This window comes from Catharus ustulatus, chromosome 1, assembly GCF_009819885.2.
Source record: "Catharus ustulatus isolate bCatUst1 chromosome 1, bCatUst1.pri.v2, whole genome shotgun sequence".
Taxonomy (NCBI): Eukaryota; Metazoa; Chordata; class Aves; order Passeriformes; family Turdidae; genus Catharus; species Catharus ustulatus.
In genome coordinates, this window is record NC_046221.1 from 148,675,745 (window position 1) to 148,689,550 (window position 13,806).

A 13,806-nucleotide genomic window follows, 5' to 3' on the forward strand; every position below is an offset into this window, starting at 1 on the left:
ACAGTCTCTGCGACAGCAACTGTAATTTTATCAGTGAACTCGCAAAACCAGAAAACTCGGCATTTCTGATCTTAGCAAGCAGCAGAACCCAGCACAGCACCACAGAACAAGGGGGAATGAACCAGCCCTGAGGTCACCCGTGGGCAGGGCTGGACGGGCAGGCGGGACCCTCCGGGGATGGGGCAGCTTCCCGGCCGGTCCCGGCTGTACAGGAGAGACCCCGGCACGGCCCGGCCGGTCCCGGCTGTACAGGGCAGACCCCGGCACGGCACGGCCGGTCCCGGCTGTACAGGGGAGACCCCGGCACGGCCAGACCGGTCCCGGCTCTCCGGGACAGATCTCGGCACAGCACGGCCGGTCCCGGCTCCCTAGAGCAAACCCCGGCCCGGCCGGTCCCGTTTCTCCGCTGAGGCCCCGCCCGGGCCTGGCGCAGCTTCCGGAGCAGCCGCGGCCGTTCCGGGCGGCAGCGCGGGCGCTATGGGGGTGACGAGACAGAAACACGCGAAGAAGATCATGGGCTTCTACAAGAACAACTTCCAGTTCCGCGAGCCCTTCCAGGTGCTGCTGGACGGCACCTTCTGCCAGGCCGCGCTTCGCAACAAGATCCAGATCCGGGAGCAGCTGCCCGGGTACCTGGACGGCGCCGCGCAGCTCTGCACCACGCGGTACGGCGGGGGCGGCCTGCGGGCCGGGGCACGGGGGGCCTGGGGCTCAGGGTAGCTCAGGAGCTGGGAGCATCCCTCACACCCAGCTGCCTTTCCCAAGGTGCGGGGCCAGCGGTAGGCCCGCTGTGTGTGGGGGGGCGGGTGGGTCCCGCAGCGTCTGCTTGGCGGAGTGGTGAGAGCGGGGCAAGCTGAGATCTCCTGGGCCTGGGGCGAGTTCCTGCCTGGCTGGAGCTGCAGCCTGCCAGTGCCGGGTTGTTTTCAAAGCAGCTGTTCGCAAGGGAGGACGAGGATGGGCTAGACAAAGACATGGAAATAAACCATGCACGCTACATACTGAAGTTGCCTCAAATTCCTTTGTTATTACTTGATTATATATTTATATATATTAAAATACAAAAATACAGTTACAGTGTATATCTGCAATAACAGAATAGCCCACTGCCCACTATGGAGGCAAGTAGTGAAAATACCAGGAAGATGTATACCCTAGGCTCAGAAAACACAGAGCCTTCTTGAACAGCATATGGATCTGGCCTGCATGTCTAAATAGTATAGAGTCATATCCTTGCCTGTGAAAGATTTAGGAATTGTTTTGTTTCAAGCTGTCATGTTGAAATGTCACTTCTTGCTTCTTTTTTCAGCAATATCTGGTCATTTTGAGAAGCTTGCAGGCCAGCTGAATGGACATGTTTTCTGTGCTGTCAGAGCACTGAGTGGCTGAGACAGCACCCCAGTGTAATGAAAGGGGGGAAATGAGCTGGCTCGCCCTGACCCCGGGTGGGGTCTCACTAGTGTGGAGTAGGAGGAGAATCCCCTTCTTCACCTCGCCTGTGCTGCTTTTGATGAAGCCCAGGACACAGTTGGCTTTCACTTTGCCAGCTCATGTTGAGCTTCTTGTCCAGCAGCACACCTCGCAGGTCACTCTTGTCAGGGCTGCTCTCAGTCCATTCTCTTCCGTTTATGCTTGGGTTGCACCAACCAACCCATATTTACAGGACCTTGCACTTGGCGTTGTTGAACTTCACCAGGGTTACACAAACCCATGTGAAGCCTCTCCAGGCCCCTCTGGACGGCATCCCTTCCCTCCAGAGTGTCAGCAGCACCACACAGCTCGGTGTCTATGGCAAACTTGCTGAGGGTGCACTGGGTCCTACCGTCTCTGTCACTGACAAAGATGTCAAACAGGTCCCAATACCAACCTCTGAGGAGGTTGTCACTCCACTTGGACATTGAACTGTTTACTGCAGCTCTTCGAGTGCAACCCTCCAGTCAGTCCACATCCACCAAGTGACCCATCTGTCAAATCCATGCCTCCAATGTAAAGACAAGGATGTTGTGTGGAACAGTGTGAAAAGCTTAGCTAAAGTCCAATTGGGTGACATCTGTTGCCCTTCCTTATCTATCAGCACTGTAACTCTGTCACAGAAGGCCACCATTTTTCATTATTTCCCCTTAATGAAACCATTTTGGCTGTCACCACTCAACTCCTGGTTTTCCTCATGCCTTATGTACTTTCCAGGAGGATCCGCTCCATAATCTTGCCAGGCACAGAGGTGGGACTGACTGGCCTGTTGTTTCCCAGATCTTTTATTTCCATTTAAAAAAATAAATTAAATTTTCAAGTTTTATAATATGTTAATTTAAAAATAAATAAAATTTTTAAGATAATTTTATTTGTTAAGTAGTGGTTCATATGCTTGGTGGTATCTGAACATGAATTTAAAGACAACATTGTCACTGATGTGAATTATTTTTAAATCATTTAATATATCTTAGTTTTATTACTGGTTAATCACGTTTTCAGCCAAGGAAACCTTGCTGATGTCCTTAGATGGGCTATTACTTTCAGAGTTCTGGATACCATTTACAAATCATAGAGCCTGAACAACTGGGTGTTACTCATTCCTAAGTAGCTCACATCAGCCTTTTGCTGTTGTAAAAAAATGAGGGTTTTTTTTTGTTTAAAAATTAATGTCTCTTTTGATTTTCAGATGTGTTATAAAAGAACTTGAATCACTGGGGAAAGCACTGTATGGAGCAAAATTAATTGCCCAGAGATTTCAAGTTCGAAACTGTTCTCACCATAAGAATCCTGTGAGTGGTTCAGCCTGTTTACTTTCCATGATTGAAGATGGCAACCCTCATCACTTCTTTATTGCTACACAGGTAAAAGCTCATGGGAAATGCAACTCCATTTCTTTTGAAGTGATGCTTTGATACCTAAGGAAAAAGAAGCCTGCAGTAACCTCGATTATGAGGTTTTTAAATAGTTTGTGGGAATTAATCATGTAAAGCCTTACTTGCTCTTTAATGTATTTCCCAATTATGAAGCAGGGAATCTTTTCTCTCACTTGAACAAGTAGATTTATTTTACTTTGTTGTGATGCTGTTTAGTTTAGCTGAAAGTGTACAAACATCCTGACCATCTACTGACATGTAAAAAACAACTTGTTAATTTGCATATTGCTTATGTGTGCATCCCCTTCCCTGAACTGCTTTCCACAGTAGTCTGAAAAATGAAATTAAATGTTAACATCCATATAATTTCCATTTTAAGAAATTTTGAACTAAAGAATAAATAACTATACAAATAAAACACAGTTTTTTCTTGGGTTTGTTATTGGGACTGCATGTATAAATGATATACAATATATATAAAATAGTTTATAGTAGAATTCTTTATTGTTATGTAAGTTACAGGAGCTTAAAAATTATTTATTACAGAAAAATTATGTTACTTTGTGTGGTGTAGTAGTCTGCATACAAGTGAATTGGGACTTTTTCCCTCAAAAAATGTATGTATGCATATATATATATATGCAGGGAAAAAAGGTAAATTTTGCATCAGAAGTACAGCTAATTAGAAGCGAAATTGAAATTAGTTGCTCTGAAAGGTACTGCCATGTATATCTGCTAGATTAAGTTTCTTATCTTTTTCATAATGTAATTTATCTTCATAGTTTTATATTAAAAGTAGGCGCATTTGAATTGCAAATACCATTTAATCTGAAAATATTGACTAAAGTATTTAATTTTGCAGGACCAGGACTTATCAAACAAAGTGAAAAGGAAGCCTGGCATTCCTCTCCTCTTTATTATTCAGAACACTATGGTGCTAGACAAACCTTCTCCTAAATCTTTGGCATTTGTTCAAAAGTTGCAGACAAATCAGCTTGTTCCAGAGCACCAAAAACAAAGTATTGTGGAGCTTAAAGAAAAAGAAGGACTAGTAAAGCAAGAAGGTGAAAAGAGAAGAAAACGCAAAAGGGCAGGTGGCCCCAATCCTCTCAGCTGTCTGAAGAAGAAAAAGAAGAAAACCCAGGAGGGGCAGGAGCCTTCTGCTGAAAAGAAGAAAAGAAGAAAAAGAAAACGAAATAGAGTTAAAGCAGAAGCCTTGCAGTCGGTGCAGAATAATGAAGGAGAATAAACCCATCTTTGTAGATAACACAGAACTTGGACACTGAACCTTGAAAAAAAAGACAGATTAATATGCAGTCATATGAAATTGCATTGTTAATATTAAAATTTATTTTTATGAAGTGGTACTGCTTATTACTGTATCTCAGTATTTGCAGGTTATTGTCCTAATAATTTATTCTCTTACTTAGGGGTTTGTGACGAAATATATAGGAACCCTCATATTTCATTCTCTCCAGCATCATGGTTTGTGTTAAAATTCACATGCTATGTAGCAGGTTTTTAGAAATACTTCTTGGCTTCCATATGATTTTGGTGGGATATTAGGTTGCTAATCTTCATAAAACTAGTTTTTACAACTGGCCTGTTAGAGATAATGAAACTGACCTAAAATAACACAATAGCTTGTCCTCAAAAGCCATGTCCAGCCTAAATTTCTCTGTAAGTACCACGTCAACCAAAATGTCTCTTGGTGTTGATCTTATATTAAGAAAATCCCAGAGGATCTGCAATTGTGTTGATATTCCTGACATTGTATTGTCATCTCTCTCTAGTCTTGCTTATTTCACTTGTAGTTTATTCTTTTTTTTTTATAGGAAAAATGCAATTTAAAAATGCTGAATCAAAGCACTGGTAGCACCCAGTGCCATCTCAATTAGCAGAGCTGTGCTGGACTCCTGGAATACAAACAGCTGAGGGTGGTGGGCCTTGGGTCCTGATGACTGTTCTGCTGTTCTGTAACAGAACAGAACTGGGTTGGAGCAGGGTTGTGGTTTAACCCCAGCAGGGAACTCAGCCCCAGACAGCCATTCACTCAACTTCCCTTGTGTTGGGATGGAGAGAATCAGAAGGGTGAAGTGAGAGAACTCATGGGTTAAGATAAAGACAGTTTAATAAGCAAAGTAAAAGCCATGCAAAGCATGCAAAACACAAGCAAAGCAAAACTAGCAATGCAGAAAAATGAATTAATTCACAGCTTCCCATGGACAGGCAGGTGTTCAGCCACCCCCAGGAAAGCTGAACTCCATCAGGTGTAATGGTGACTTCGGAAGACAAACACCGCTCCAAACATTGTCCCATCTTTCACAGTTTTATATTGCTGAGTGTGATGCCACACATCTGCTGAATGTGATGTGTCCCCTTCCAGCTTCTTGTGTCCCCCCTGCCTACTTACTGGTGGGGTGAGAAGCAGGAAATGCCTTGATTCTGTGTAAGCACTGCTCAGCAATAACGAAAACATCCTGACACTTAAGCACAAACCCAAAAACACAGCTACTGGGAAGAAAACTAACTACCCCAGCCTAAAGCAGCACAAGGAGAGACTTTCCAAAATGGTTGCAAGTACCTGATTTTCTATAATAAGTATTGCTTCCTATGCCTCCTTAAATGTTTGGTAGCATTAGAGCCTGAAGTGAGTGACCAAAATGGCAATAGAGAGAGACATCAGTGTGCCCTCAGTGTTCCCAGTCATCTCTTGCCAGATTTGTAACTTCTCAGTGCATTTCTTCTTAACTGAAATCTTAAAAGGAAAGCTTTCTGCTTCTTGACCTACGTGGATTTAAGTTCTTCAGCCTGTGTATCACGCATTTGCAAAGTAGTTCTTGTGCACTGTCTGTTCAGATTCTTAAATGTCTGGGGTACATGGCTGTAATGTATGATGCTTTCTGTTGGCTTTTCAAATTTTGTAGACTGTTGTTTCACAGAGTTTGAGAAACCAGCTTAAGTGATGGGAGTTGGCCAGTCTTAGCCGACTCTGTGGGGTCAGGTGTGCAGAGGGCTCCCTCTGGCCAGCACAGGGAGGTGTGTGCTGTGTGCTCACAGCACAGGACACTGCTGCTGCAGCCCCAGCCCAAGCCTTCTTCACAACACAGCTGCTAGGAGCAGGCTGTGCCTGCAGTGTTCTGCATGAGACACCATAAGCATCTTTGGAACAGACTGTTAGAGACAGAAGCAGGGAAGAAGAGTGCTGTAGTCAAGATGAAAGCTTTAATTGAAATTTAAAACAGTCACGCTCATCGTGGTGGTGTTCCTACATTGATTGCTGAAGTGAGTCCTGAGGAGAAATATAGTAACTCCTAGAAATATCTTAATGCAGCATATTTGTTTGATGTATATTACCTTCCTCAAGCTTTCCCTATACCTTCACTTCTTCGGGCACAGTCCCATATTAATGTAGTTTTGTTTACCATTGCTCCATAAATATTGCTTATATTTCTTCTCCCTCCTGAAACCCACCCACAGACATCACTGCTGTAAGACAGCAGAGTTGGTTCGCCATCAAAATCTCATTGTGAGTCAAAAAGTACTAAAAATACTGTTTTTAAAAATTGAGCAGAAAACACCCTAATTATTTGCAGTAGTCCTTTTCAGTATCATTAAAACACAAAGCTTAAATACACTTTTTTTTTAAAGACTGTGAACAGACACAAACATAATTTCTGTAAAAAAAAAAGAGAATATTTTAACAGTCCTCTAATGACTCCCACCTTAAAGAATTTAAAACAGCAGTTATCTATGTTTCCTTAGCATTTGAACACAAACTGACTTGTTGTGTTGCCATTGGGAAGAACTGGAATACGAAGGGAGTGAGCTCTAAAGAGAAAAACTAAAATTTATCTGCCACATACGTGCAACTCTTCTCCTGTGTGGTACGCAATTTCTGTGTGAGCTTTGGGAGAGAGCTCCCACTCAGGCAACAAGCAGAGGCCATCAGACCATGTGTTTCTCCACTTCAAAATTTGAAAGAGAAGCCTACCTGGTTTCCAAGTAAAGTGAGTCCAGCAGGCCAAAGCTGACTGGCTGTGTTTATACCATTAAACTGGTAACCCTGGGAGCCAGTGGTAACAGCAAGCCCAGCTGGCAGGGCTGGCTCTGCCCAGGCTGGACTCTGGCTCTATCCGGGCTAGGCTCGGGCTCTGTCTCTGTCCAGGCTGGGCTCTGGCTCTGCCCGAGCTGGACTCTGGCTCTGTCCAGGCTGGACTCTGGCTCTGCCCGAGCTGGATTCTGGCTCTGCCCGAGCTGGACTCTGGCTCTGTCCAGGCTGGGCTCTGGCTCTGCCCAAGCTGGACTCTGGCTCTGTCCGAGCTGGGCTCTCACAGCTCACACCGCTGTGGCTCTCGGCCCCTGCGGCTGCTCTCGGGCTGCGCTGCCTCTGCCTGCCAGGCTCGGTGAGGTTTAGCTGGCCCAGGCTGTGAACCTTGGCAAGTCCCTCCAGGAATTCAGCAGTGTGAATCTCTAGGAGCATTCCAAGGCCTGTGAGAAACACCACTTTGGGAGTACCCACAGAGCCAACTTCACTGTCCAGGTGTTCACTCCATGGATTGCCCAAAAAGCCGTTGCCTTATTTATCAATAAAAAGTCTGGGGCTGTGACCACAGCTCTGCTGTAGACACTGATCCCAATATAACTTTTCTCATGAAGTTTAGGATTATTTTGCTCTAGGGTGTTAGAGGGACTGGTTTCAGTTTTGAAACTACAGAACCCAGAGGTAAATTCAAAGGTGCTTGACCAAAAACTTCTTCAGGGCTATTGATTTCCTCTTTTCTCAGACAGTATAAAAATATATCCCAAATCCTAGGCAGCAGCTCACTAAATCACTTTTTTTTAAAAAAAAAAAAAGACAGGGAAATAACCAGTCTTGTACAATACAATGTATGCTACATATGCAGAGTAATAGAGGAAGAAAACAATAATACATCAGCCACAGTCTGCAGGGCATTAATGCTGAATTTAGGATGGAGTCTCATCTACCAACAGCAGAAGATATTTACCTAGACTGCCTGCCAATTCAATTGGCTGGATTTATATGTTAATGTGATCCGGTACTGTACAATAAATCACTCCCTGGGCATCTGTTAATGACACTAAATAGATGAGTTAATTAGAAGCTTCTGGAACCTGGGATGTTTATGAATCATTAAAGTCAATATGAATATGATATGACTTGAGGAATAAATACATTCTGGTGGCGAAAGGAAAATAGGATGTCCAGATCAGTCCTGCTCATTTGTTTTCAGCTACACTGATACAGTGTGAATGACTTCTCCATCAGCTTTATAGTGTTCCTGGAGTTTCTTGAACATGTTCTGTCAGATACAAGATGAAGAACGTCAGAACAATACCATTATTTATATTCACTGCACCTTTCATATAGAAGTTTCACAAACAGCTACTGTATATTTCATACCTCTGTGTGGGCGTAATATCTCACACAGGGAGCAGCCAGAGATACGGGAATGAACAAATAAGGGCCCCAGCAGGTGTTATCATTTACAATTTAAGGGAGAAAAATTGCAGTGTTCTGAGAGAGAATGACAGAAAGCAAAAGTTTTTGTACCCAGAGAGTCAGAAGTGAGAGAGAGACTGCACCTTGTGATTTAGGAATGGCCTAACTAATGCCAGGAAAGGAGCTTGTGATGTATTTCTGGTAATTATTATGTCTGTGCACTTCAAGCCCCAGATTTGTCTCAGAGAGCTCAGCTGTCTGTGCACAGAGGCAGGCATTTTGTAAAAGTTGCTACAGCTTGTTATAGAAGAGACAGGCTGGGCTCCCTCGGGGGGACTTTGTTTTCTGATTTCTTCTCCTGCGGTTGAGAGGGAGAGCATGCAGCTGTGCTTTGTGTATGGATACAGGGAAACAACGAACCTGTTAACAAGGGTCCAATTAAAAACAACCCAGAGCCAAGAGCTGGAAGGAAGAAAAAATACAATATATTAGTCACTGAGATTTAAAGAAACCAAGGAAGAGAGAAAAAAAATTATACATGAGGAGGAAAGAATTGGTCAGCAGTGAAGGGTGAACCAGAAACGGCTCAGCAGTCAAGGAGAGTAGGGAACAGAAAAATAAACCATAAACAAGTTTTTAAAAAAATCTTTCTAATTACCTCAAGCAAACCTCATTACCCTTTGTGGCTCAGTTTCTGCTTTTTCAAAACAGCGAGCTGAACTGACTAAACTGCTCACAGATCCTGTGCTGCTAGCCCAAGAAGTCCTGCAGAATGTCAGTCTCATGCCACCACTTTGTGTCTTTATGGTTTTTCAATATCACTCACTTTGCAGCACTGCAGGTTTGCAGCCAAATCATTCTGCTGCAGAGTTTGCCTGACCTTGCACGTGGCTCACGGCCCAGCATGCAGATATTACATCAAGGAGCAACCCCACTCATGCCATTACTGATAGGGTTAATTGCTCCTGAGGGAACTCACAGCAACACTCTGGGATAGCCAGCCAGCAGTTCTGGCATGGTATGGGTTCTTTTTAAAGTCCAATCTCCTTCCAAGAACTTAGTAGGGGACCTCAAAAGTTTCTTGTTGCAGTCTTGACTTCTGGTTGATCCAGAATTATCTTGTTGCCATGTCCTCCGGGGCCAAAGATGCTACTGATTTGACTCTTCAGGGTGGATAGTCTTTCAGACCTTCTTGGAGAAACACAGGAAATTTTTCACTTTGTGAACTGGCACACACTTCAACAGGCAGGTTTTCAGAAAAAAATGAAGAGAACACTTTTCTACAATTCCTGGCTCCCCCTTTCCACCCTGACCTCTCTTTCAGCTCTGAAGAATACAAGCAGGGCTGTTCTGGGATGGTCCAAAAATCTGTCTCAGCCAGAATCATGCTTCCAAAAATGGCTGAATGTTGTTCTCAGGAGTAGAATGAAAACTGACAAAATATCTTCTTGGTGTTTCCTCAAATGACTTTCCAACTTTCTTACAATTTATTAGGCAGTTCCTGACCCAAGAAAAATATTTTGTTTTAACAGCAGACAATTATTCTATGTTTCACTTATTTGTTCAATCTCTCTTTGAAATCATGTAAACTTTAAACCTCTAATTTTCTATGGCAAGCAGTTACATAACTTGAACACATCTTATGAAAACTGCTTTCATGTATGTGTCAGTTAAGAATCTACTGCCTACTAGCTGGTCCTTAAAATGGGTAAAAGTTTGAGCAGGCATTCCTTAGTCACTCTTCCCATGCCACCTGTGACTGAATATCTGTGATATTTCCCCTCATTCTTCTCTTTTCCAAGCTGAAGTGTCTTCTGCATCACAAACAGCAGTACCTAAAAAGAAAGCAGATTTCAGCTTAGTCAGGCACACTTGAGAAAACCACAGTCTCTGCCTTCTGATGGATGTTCTTCAAGGAAGAGTGTGGACAGGAAGAGTCTTGTGAGAAAAGGTGCAGGACAGGAACTCTGCATTCAGCTCTTTGTTTGTCACAGACTCCATGGGTGCCTGAGCTGAATGCCACTGTTCTTGGACATGCCTAGGCTTCTTGCCCATGGAATGATGGTGTATGTGCTTCCCTGAGCTCCCAAGTTCTCCAGAGACTGGCATCACTAGCACTCACAACTCAACTGGCTACTGTGCAGTCTTCACCCAATACACAATAAATCCTAAATATAACTCAGCTACACACTAGCCTTAGGACTGTACCCCAGTACCCTAAAATTAAGATGTAAATGGTAATTTGAATAAGGTAGAATTACAGATCAGCCCAGGTTGGAAGACACCTTGAAAGATCCTTTGGTACAACCTTTCATAGAACAGGGGGCCTAAATGAGATTATCTAGCACCCTCCTCAATGATGTCTGAAAAACCTCCTTGCTCTTTGTGTAAAAAAATGTCTTTTTTACGTTAATATGAAGCCTTTGCCAGTGCCACTTGTTCATGTTGCCCCTTGTACTCTCCATGTGACTCTTTGTGAAGAGGCAGTGTTAAACATAGTGATGAGCTATCCCTAAGCCTTCTCCAGGGAAAAAAAATCTAACTCCTTCTGTCTTCCCTCACAGAGCAGGTTCTGCAGCTGATAATCTCCATGACCCCTCTTTGAACCCTCCCCAGTCTCCTTACATCTTTCTTGAATTGTGGGGACCAGAACAAGACACACTACTCCAAGAGCAGCCTGACAAGCACTGAATGGGATGGTGAAGTCCCTGCAGTCCCTGCAGATGCAGCAAAGGATCCAATTTACCAGCCACACACTGCTGACTCTTGGCCAGCTTGTCATCCACCAACACCCCCAGGTCCCTTTCAGTGATGCTGCTCCCCAAGCACTGATCCTGGCCTGTTCTGGCCTCTTTGGTTATGTTGTCCCAGGTGCAGGACCTTGAACTTGTCAAACTTCATCCAGTTGCTCTCCAACTCTCCCAGCTTGCCCAGGTCTCTCTGTAAGACGTCTCTCCCTTCTGACGTGTCCCCCTGGCCATGTAGTTTGGTGTCATCAGCAAACTTGCCGAGGCTGCTTTCAGACGCATCATTCAGATCATTTATTAAGATGTTCACTATCATGGGGCCCAGTGTCAATCCCTGGGGGCCAACCTCTGATTTCCATGACTTTACAAATACTATAGACAGTGGCCTTGCACTGAGAAGTAGCTTATTTCTCTGCCATGTTTAGCAATGGTCCTGTGCCTTACCTGTGATTCTGCTCATTGGTCATGTGTCTGAAGACCCATTTCTTGTTGTTCTTGATATCTCTGACTAATTTCAGATCTAGCCAAGCCTTAGCTTTCTTGACTGCCTCTTTGCATGCCCTACCATGGTTCTTGTAGTCCTCAGAGGCTATGTGGCTGCATGTCCATAGCCAGAATCTTCCTCCAAGCCCCATATTTGTTTATCCCATTTGTAGGTCTTGCCTCTCACTATCCATAATGACTTTTCAGAATATGAGCTTATGAGCTGTCTGCTCTTATTATATTTTATCAATTAAACTGGATCTTAAGAAAAAAAAAAGTTCTGCATCATCGTTAGAACGCCCACAGAACTGCAGTGTTTCTTTTTCCTTTAAGTAGTAAAGAAGTCAGATTTATTGTTGCCCTAAACACAAACAACACCACTGGTGTCAACCGTGAGTCAGAGATAAATTTGCATTAAGATTGGTGCTATCAGAACCCAGACAGGCCTGCCAAGCTTCTGAGAAGATAGTAAAATTAAAATGAGGATATGGCATTCATACAAATCACTGCATTATGCCAGACAGTGGAATTTTCTTCCATCTATCTGGCCTTTTGTGATTTCTGTGGGACTTGTTTTCAAGTCTGTATTTACTTCCTAAAGAGAGTGAGAACTAGAACATTGTTACTACATAAGCTTGACAATATAAAAATGGTAGACAATTAGCTTCAGTTATGTAGGGTATCTGAGGGCTGTTTAATTTATTAGATTTTTACTTGGTCTCTGTGTGTAATGGACTAGGAGAAGGTGAGAAATAAGGCTGTATAATTAATCTGAAAAAAATCTTGGTTCCTCTCACCCCTCCTTCCTTTTCAACTAATGAGATTTTTTATTATTACTTCTTTAGGGTTGTTGTTGCTGTTGCTGTTATTTATAACTTATTTAATTATGTGCTTTAGAATAATTTTTAGTGGGCACTTGCCAGTTTACTAATATTCACTGCCCACTACCTGATGGTGTCACAAACACACCATCTGTTCACTTGTGCCTTCCTGAACTCTCAGAAGTAGCTAGCTGGCTCAAGCTGCAGGTAGTAGGATTGCTCAAAATACACAATTACCTAACTCCTAACTAACAAAACTTTTTTCCATGTATACTTTTATAAAACCACATTTGATTAAGGCTTTATTAAGTACCCTTCAGTTATACACAAGCTTACCTCCACCACAAACATATCTGATGGCATTATGCTGAAGAAGAAGGCTAATGTCCTGCTTTCCCATTTTTTTTCTGAAGGATTTCTCAGCATGTTTTTTCTTTTTTTTTCCAGCCCGAAACTGTATATCCCAGTCCCTGGACACATTTCTCTTGACATCATGCTCACCTGCCTATTGATAAGCACCACTCTTGGTATATTTGAGTGTGTCCCACCTTGGCTCATCCTTCTAGCAGATTGTGGACAGGAGACTGGATCTCAAAGCCAGGAGCCTTCAGGACAGTGCTTGAGGCTCGGCTGTTTTGTGGCTGCTTCCCTTTGGTTACTAATGAATTAATCCCTGTTAGAACATGTTCCAAACAGCAATCTCAGCAGGTTACAATAATATTAACAACAATATTCTATCAGAAGGGAAAAGAAAGCAATATTCTTGATAGTGGAGATCTCTACAGGTTTTTACTTGAATTCTCTGAGACAGCCAATGTTATTTCTGTGACTGAAGATTAATTTCCATGCCATTATCAAATGCAACCCTTGAGGAATTAATTGCATATGTATCTCATATCTGAGTCCTATTTATATGATCAAGCAATCTGGAACAGATAAGCCCCTTCTTGGGAAACCTCTGCTGCTTGACAATATTTGCCTTTGCCTCAGACAGGTTATGCCCCCCGGGACCCCAGGAGCTCACTAAAGCACCATTTGTAATGCAGCGTGACAAATCCCGGAGCCAGGGCGATAATCTCTGCAAACTCTGTACAAACAGTCCCTGTGCCTCAGCAAAAGTGATTAATGGGCTCTGCGGAATCAGCATAGGGCCCTCTGCATTAATTACTTGTGAAGGACGCTAACTGGGAAGCCGGAGATCTGCGCAGGATGCGGGGAGGCCGCGGGCAGGCCCCGGGCTCTGCTGTGCCGGGGAAGGGCAGGGGAGCAGCCCGAGTCCCCGGGCCTCAGGGGGGATCAGGGGCAGGGCCCGGGCTCCGCTGTGCCGGGGAAGGGCAGGGGGGGCAGCCCGAGCTCCCCGGGCCTCAGTGAGGGATCACGGTGGGGTCCCGGGGCAGCCCGAGCTCCCGGGACTGATGGGGGATATCAGCGTGGGGTCCCGGGGCAGC

At 44.0% G+C, this 13,806-nt stretch overlaps 1 protein-coding gene across 1 annotated transcript; it reads left to right on the top strand.

The window, feature by feature from the left end:
* Positions 1-429: 429 nt before the first annotated feature.
* On the top strand, positions 430-4,594 carry UTP23 (UTP23 small subunit processome component). The gene is made up of 3 exons (XM_033080900.1): positions 430-665; positions 2,657-2,831; positions 3,706-4,594. The coding sequence occupies exons 1-3, from the start codon at positions 478-480 to the stop codon at positions 4,090-4,092; spliced, it is 750 nt and encodes a 249-aa protein (XP_032936791.1). The 5' UTR covers positions 430-477; the 3' UTR covers positions 4,093-4,594.
* Positions 4,595-13,806: the final 9,212 nt, after the last annotated feature.

What these genes read in the sequence shown, in the direction of transcription:
- UTP23 (XM_033080900.1), top strand. Translation starts at nt 478, where the DNA reads ATGGGGGTGACGAGACAGAAACACGCGAAGAAGATCATGGGCTTCTAC. An exon ending in GCGCAGCTCTGCACCACGCG is followed by an intron (nt 666 to 2,656) that starts GTACGGCGGGGG and finishes TTTGATTTTCAG; the next exon opens with ATGTGTTATAAAAGAACTTG. An exon ending in ACTTCTTTATTGCTACACAG is followed by an intron (nt 2,832 to 3,705) that starts GTAAAAGCTCAT and finishes TTAATTTTGCAG; the next exon opens with GACCAGGACTTATCAAACAA.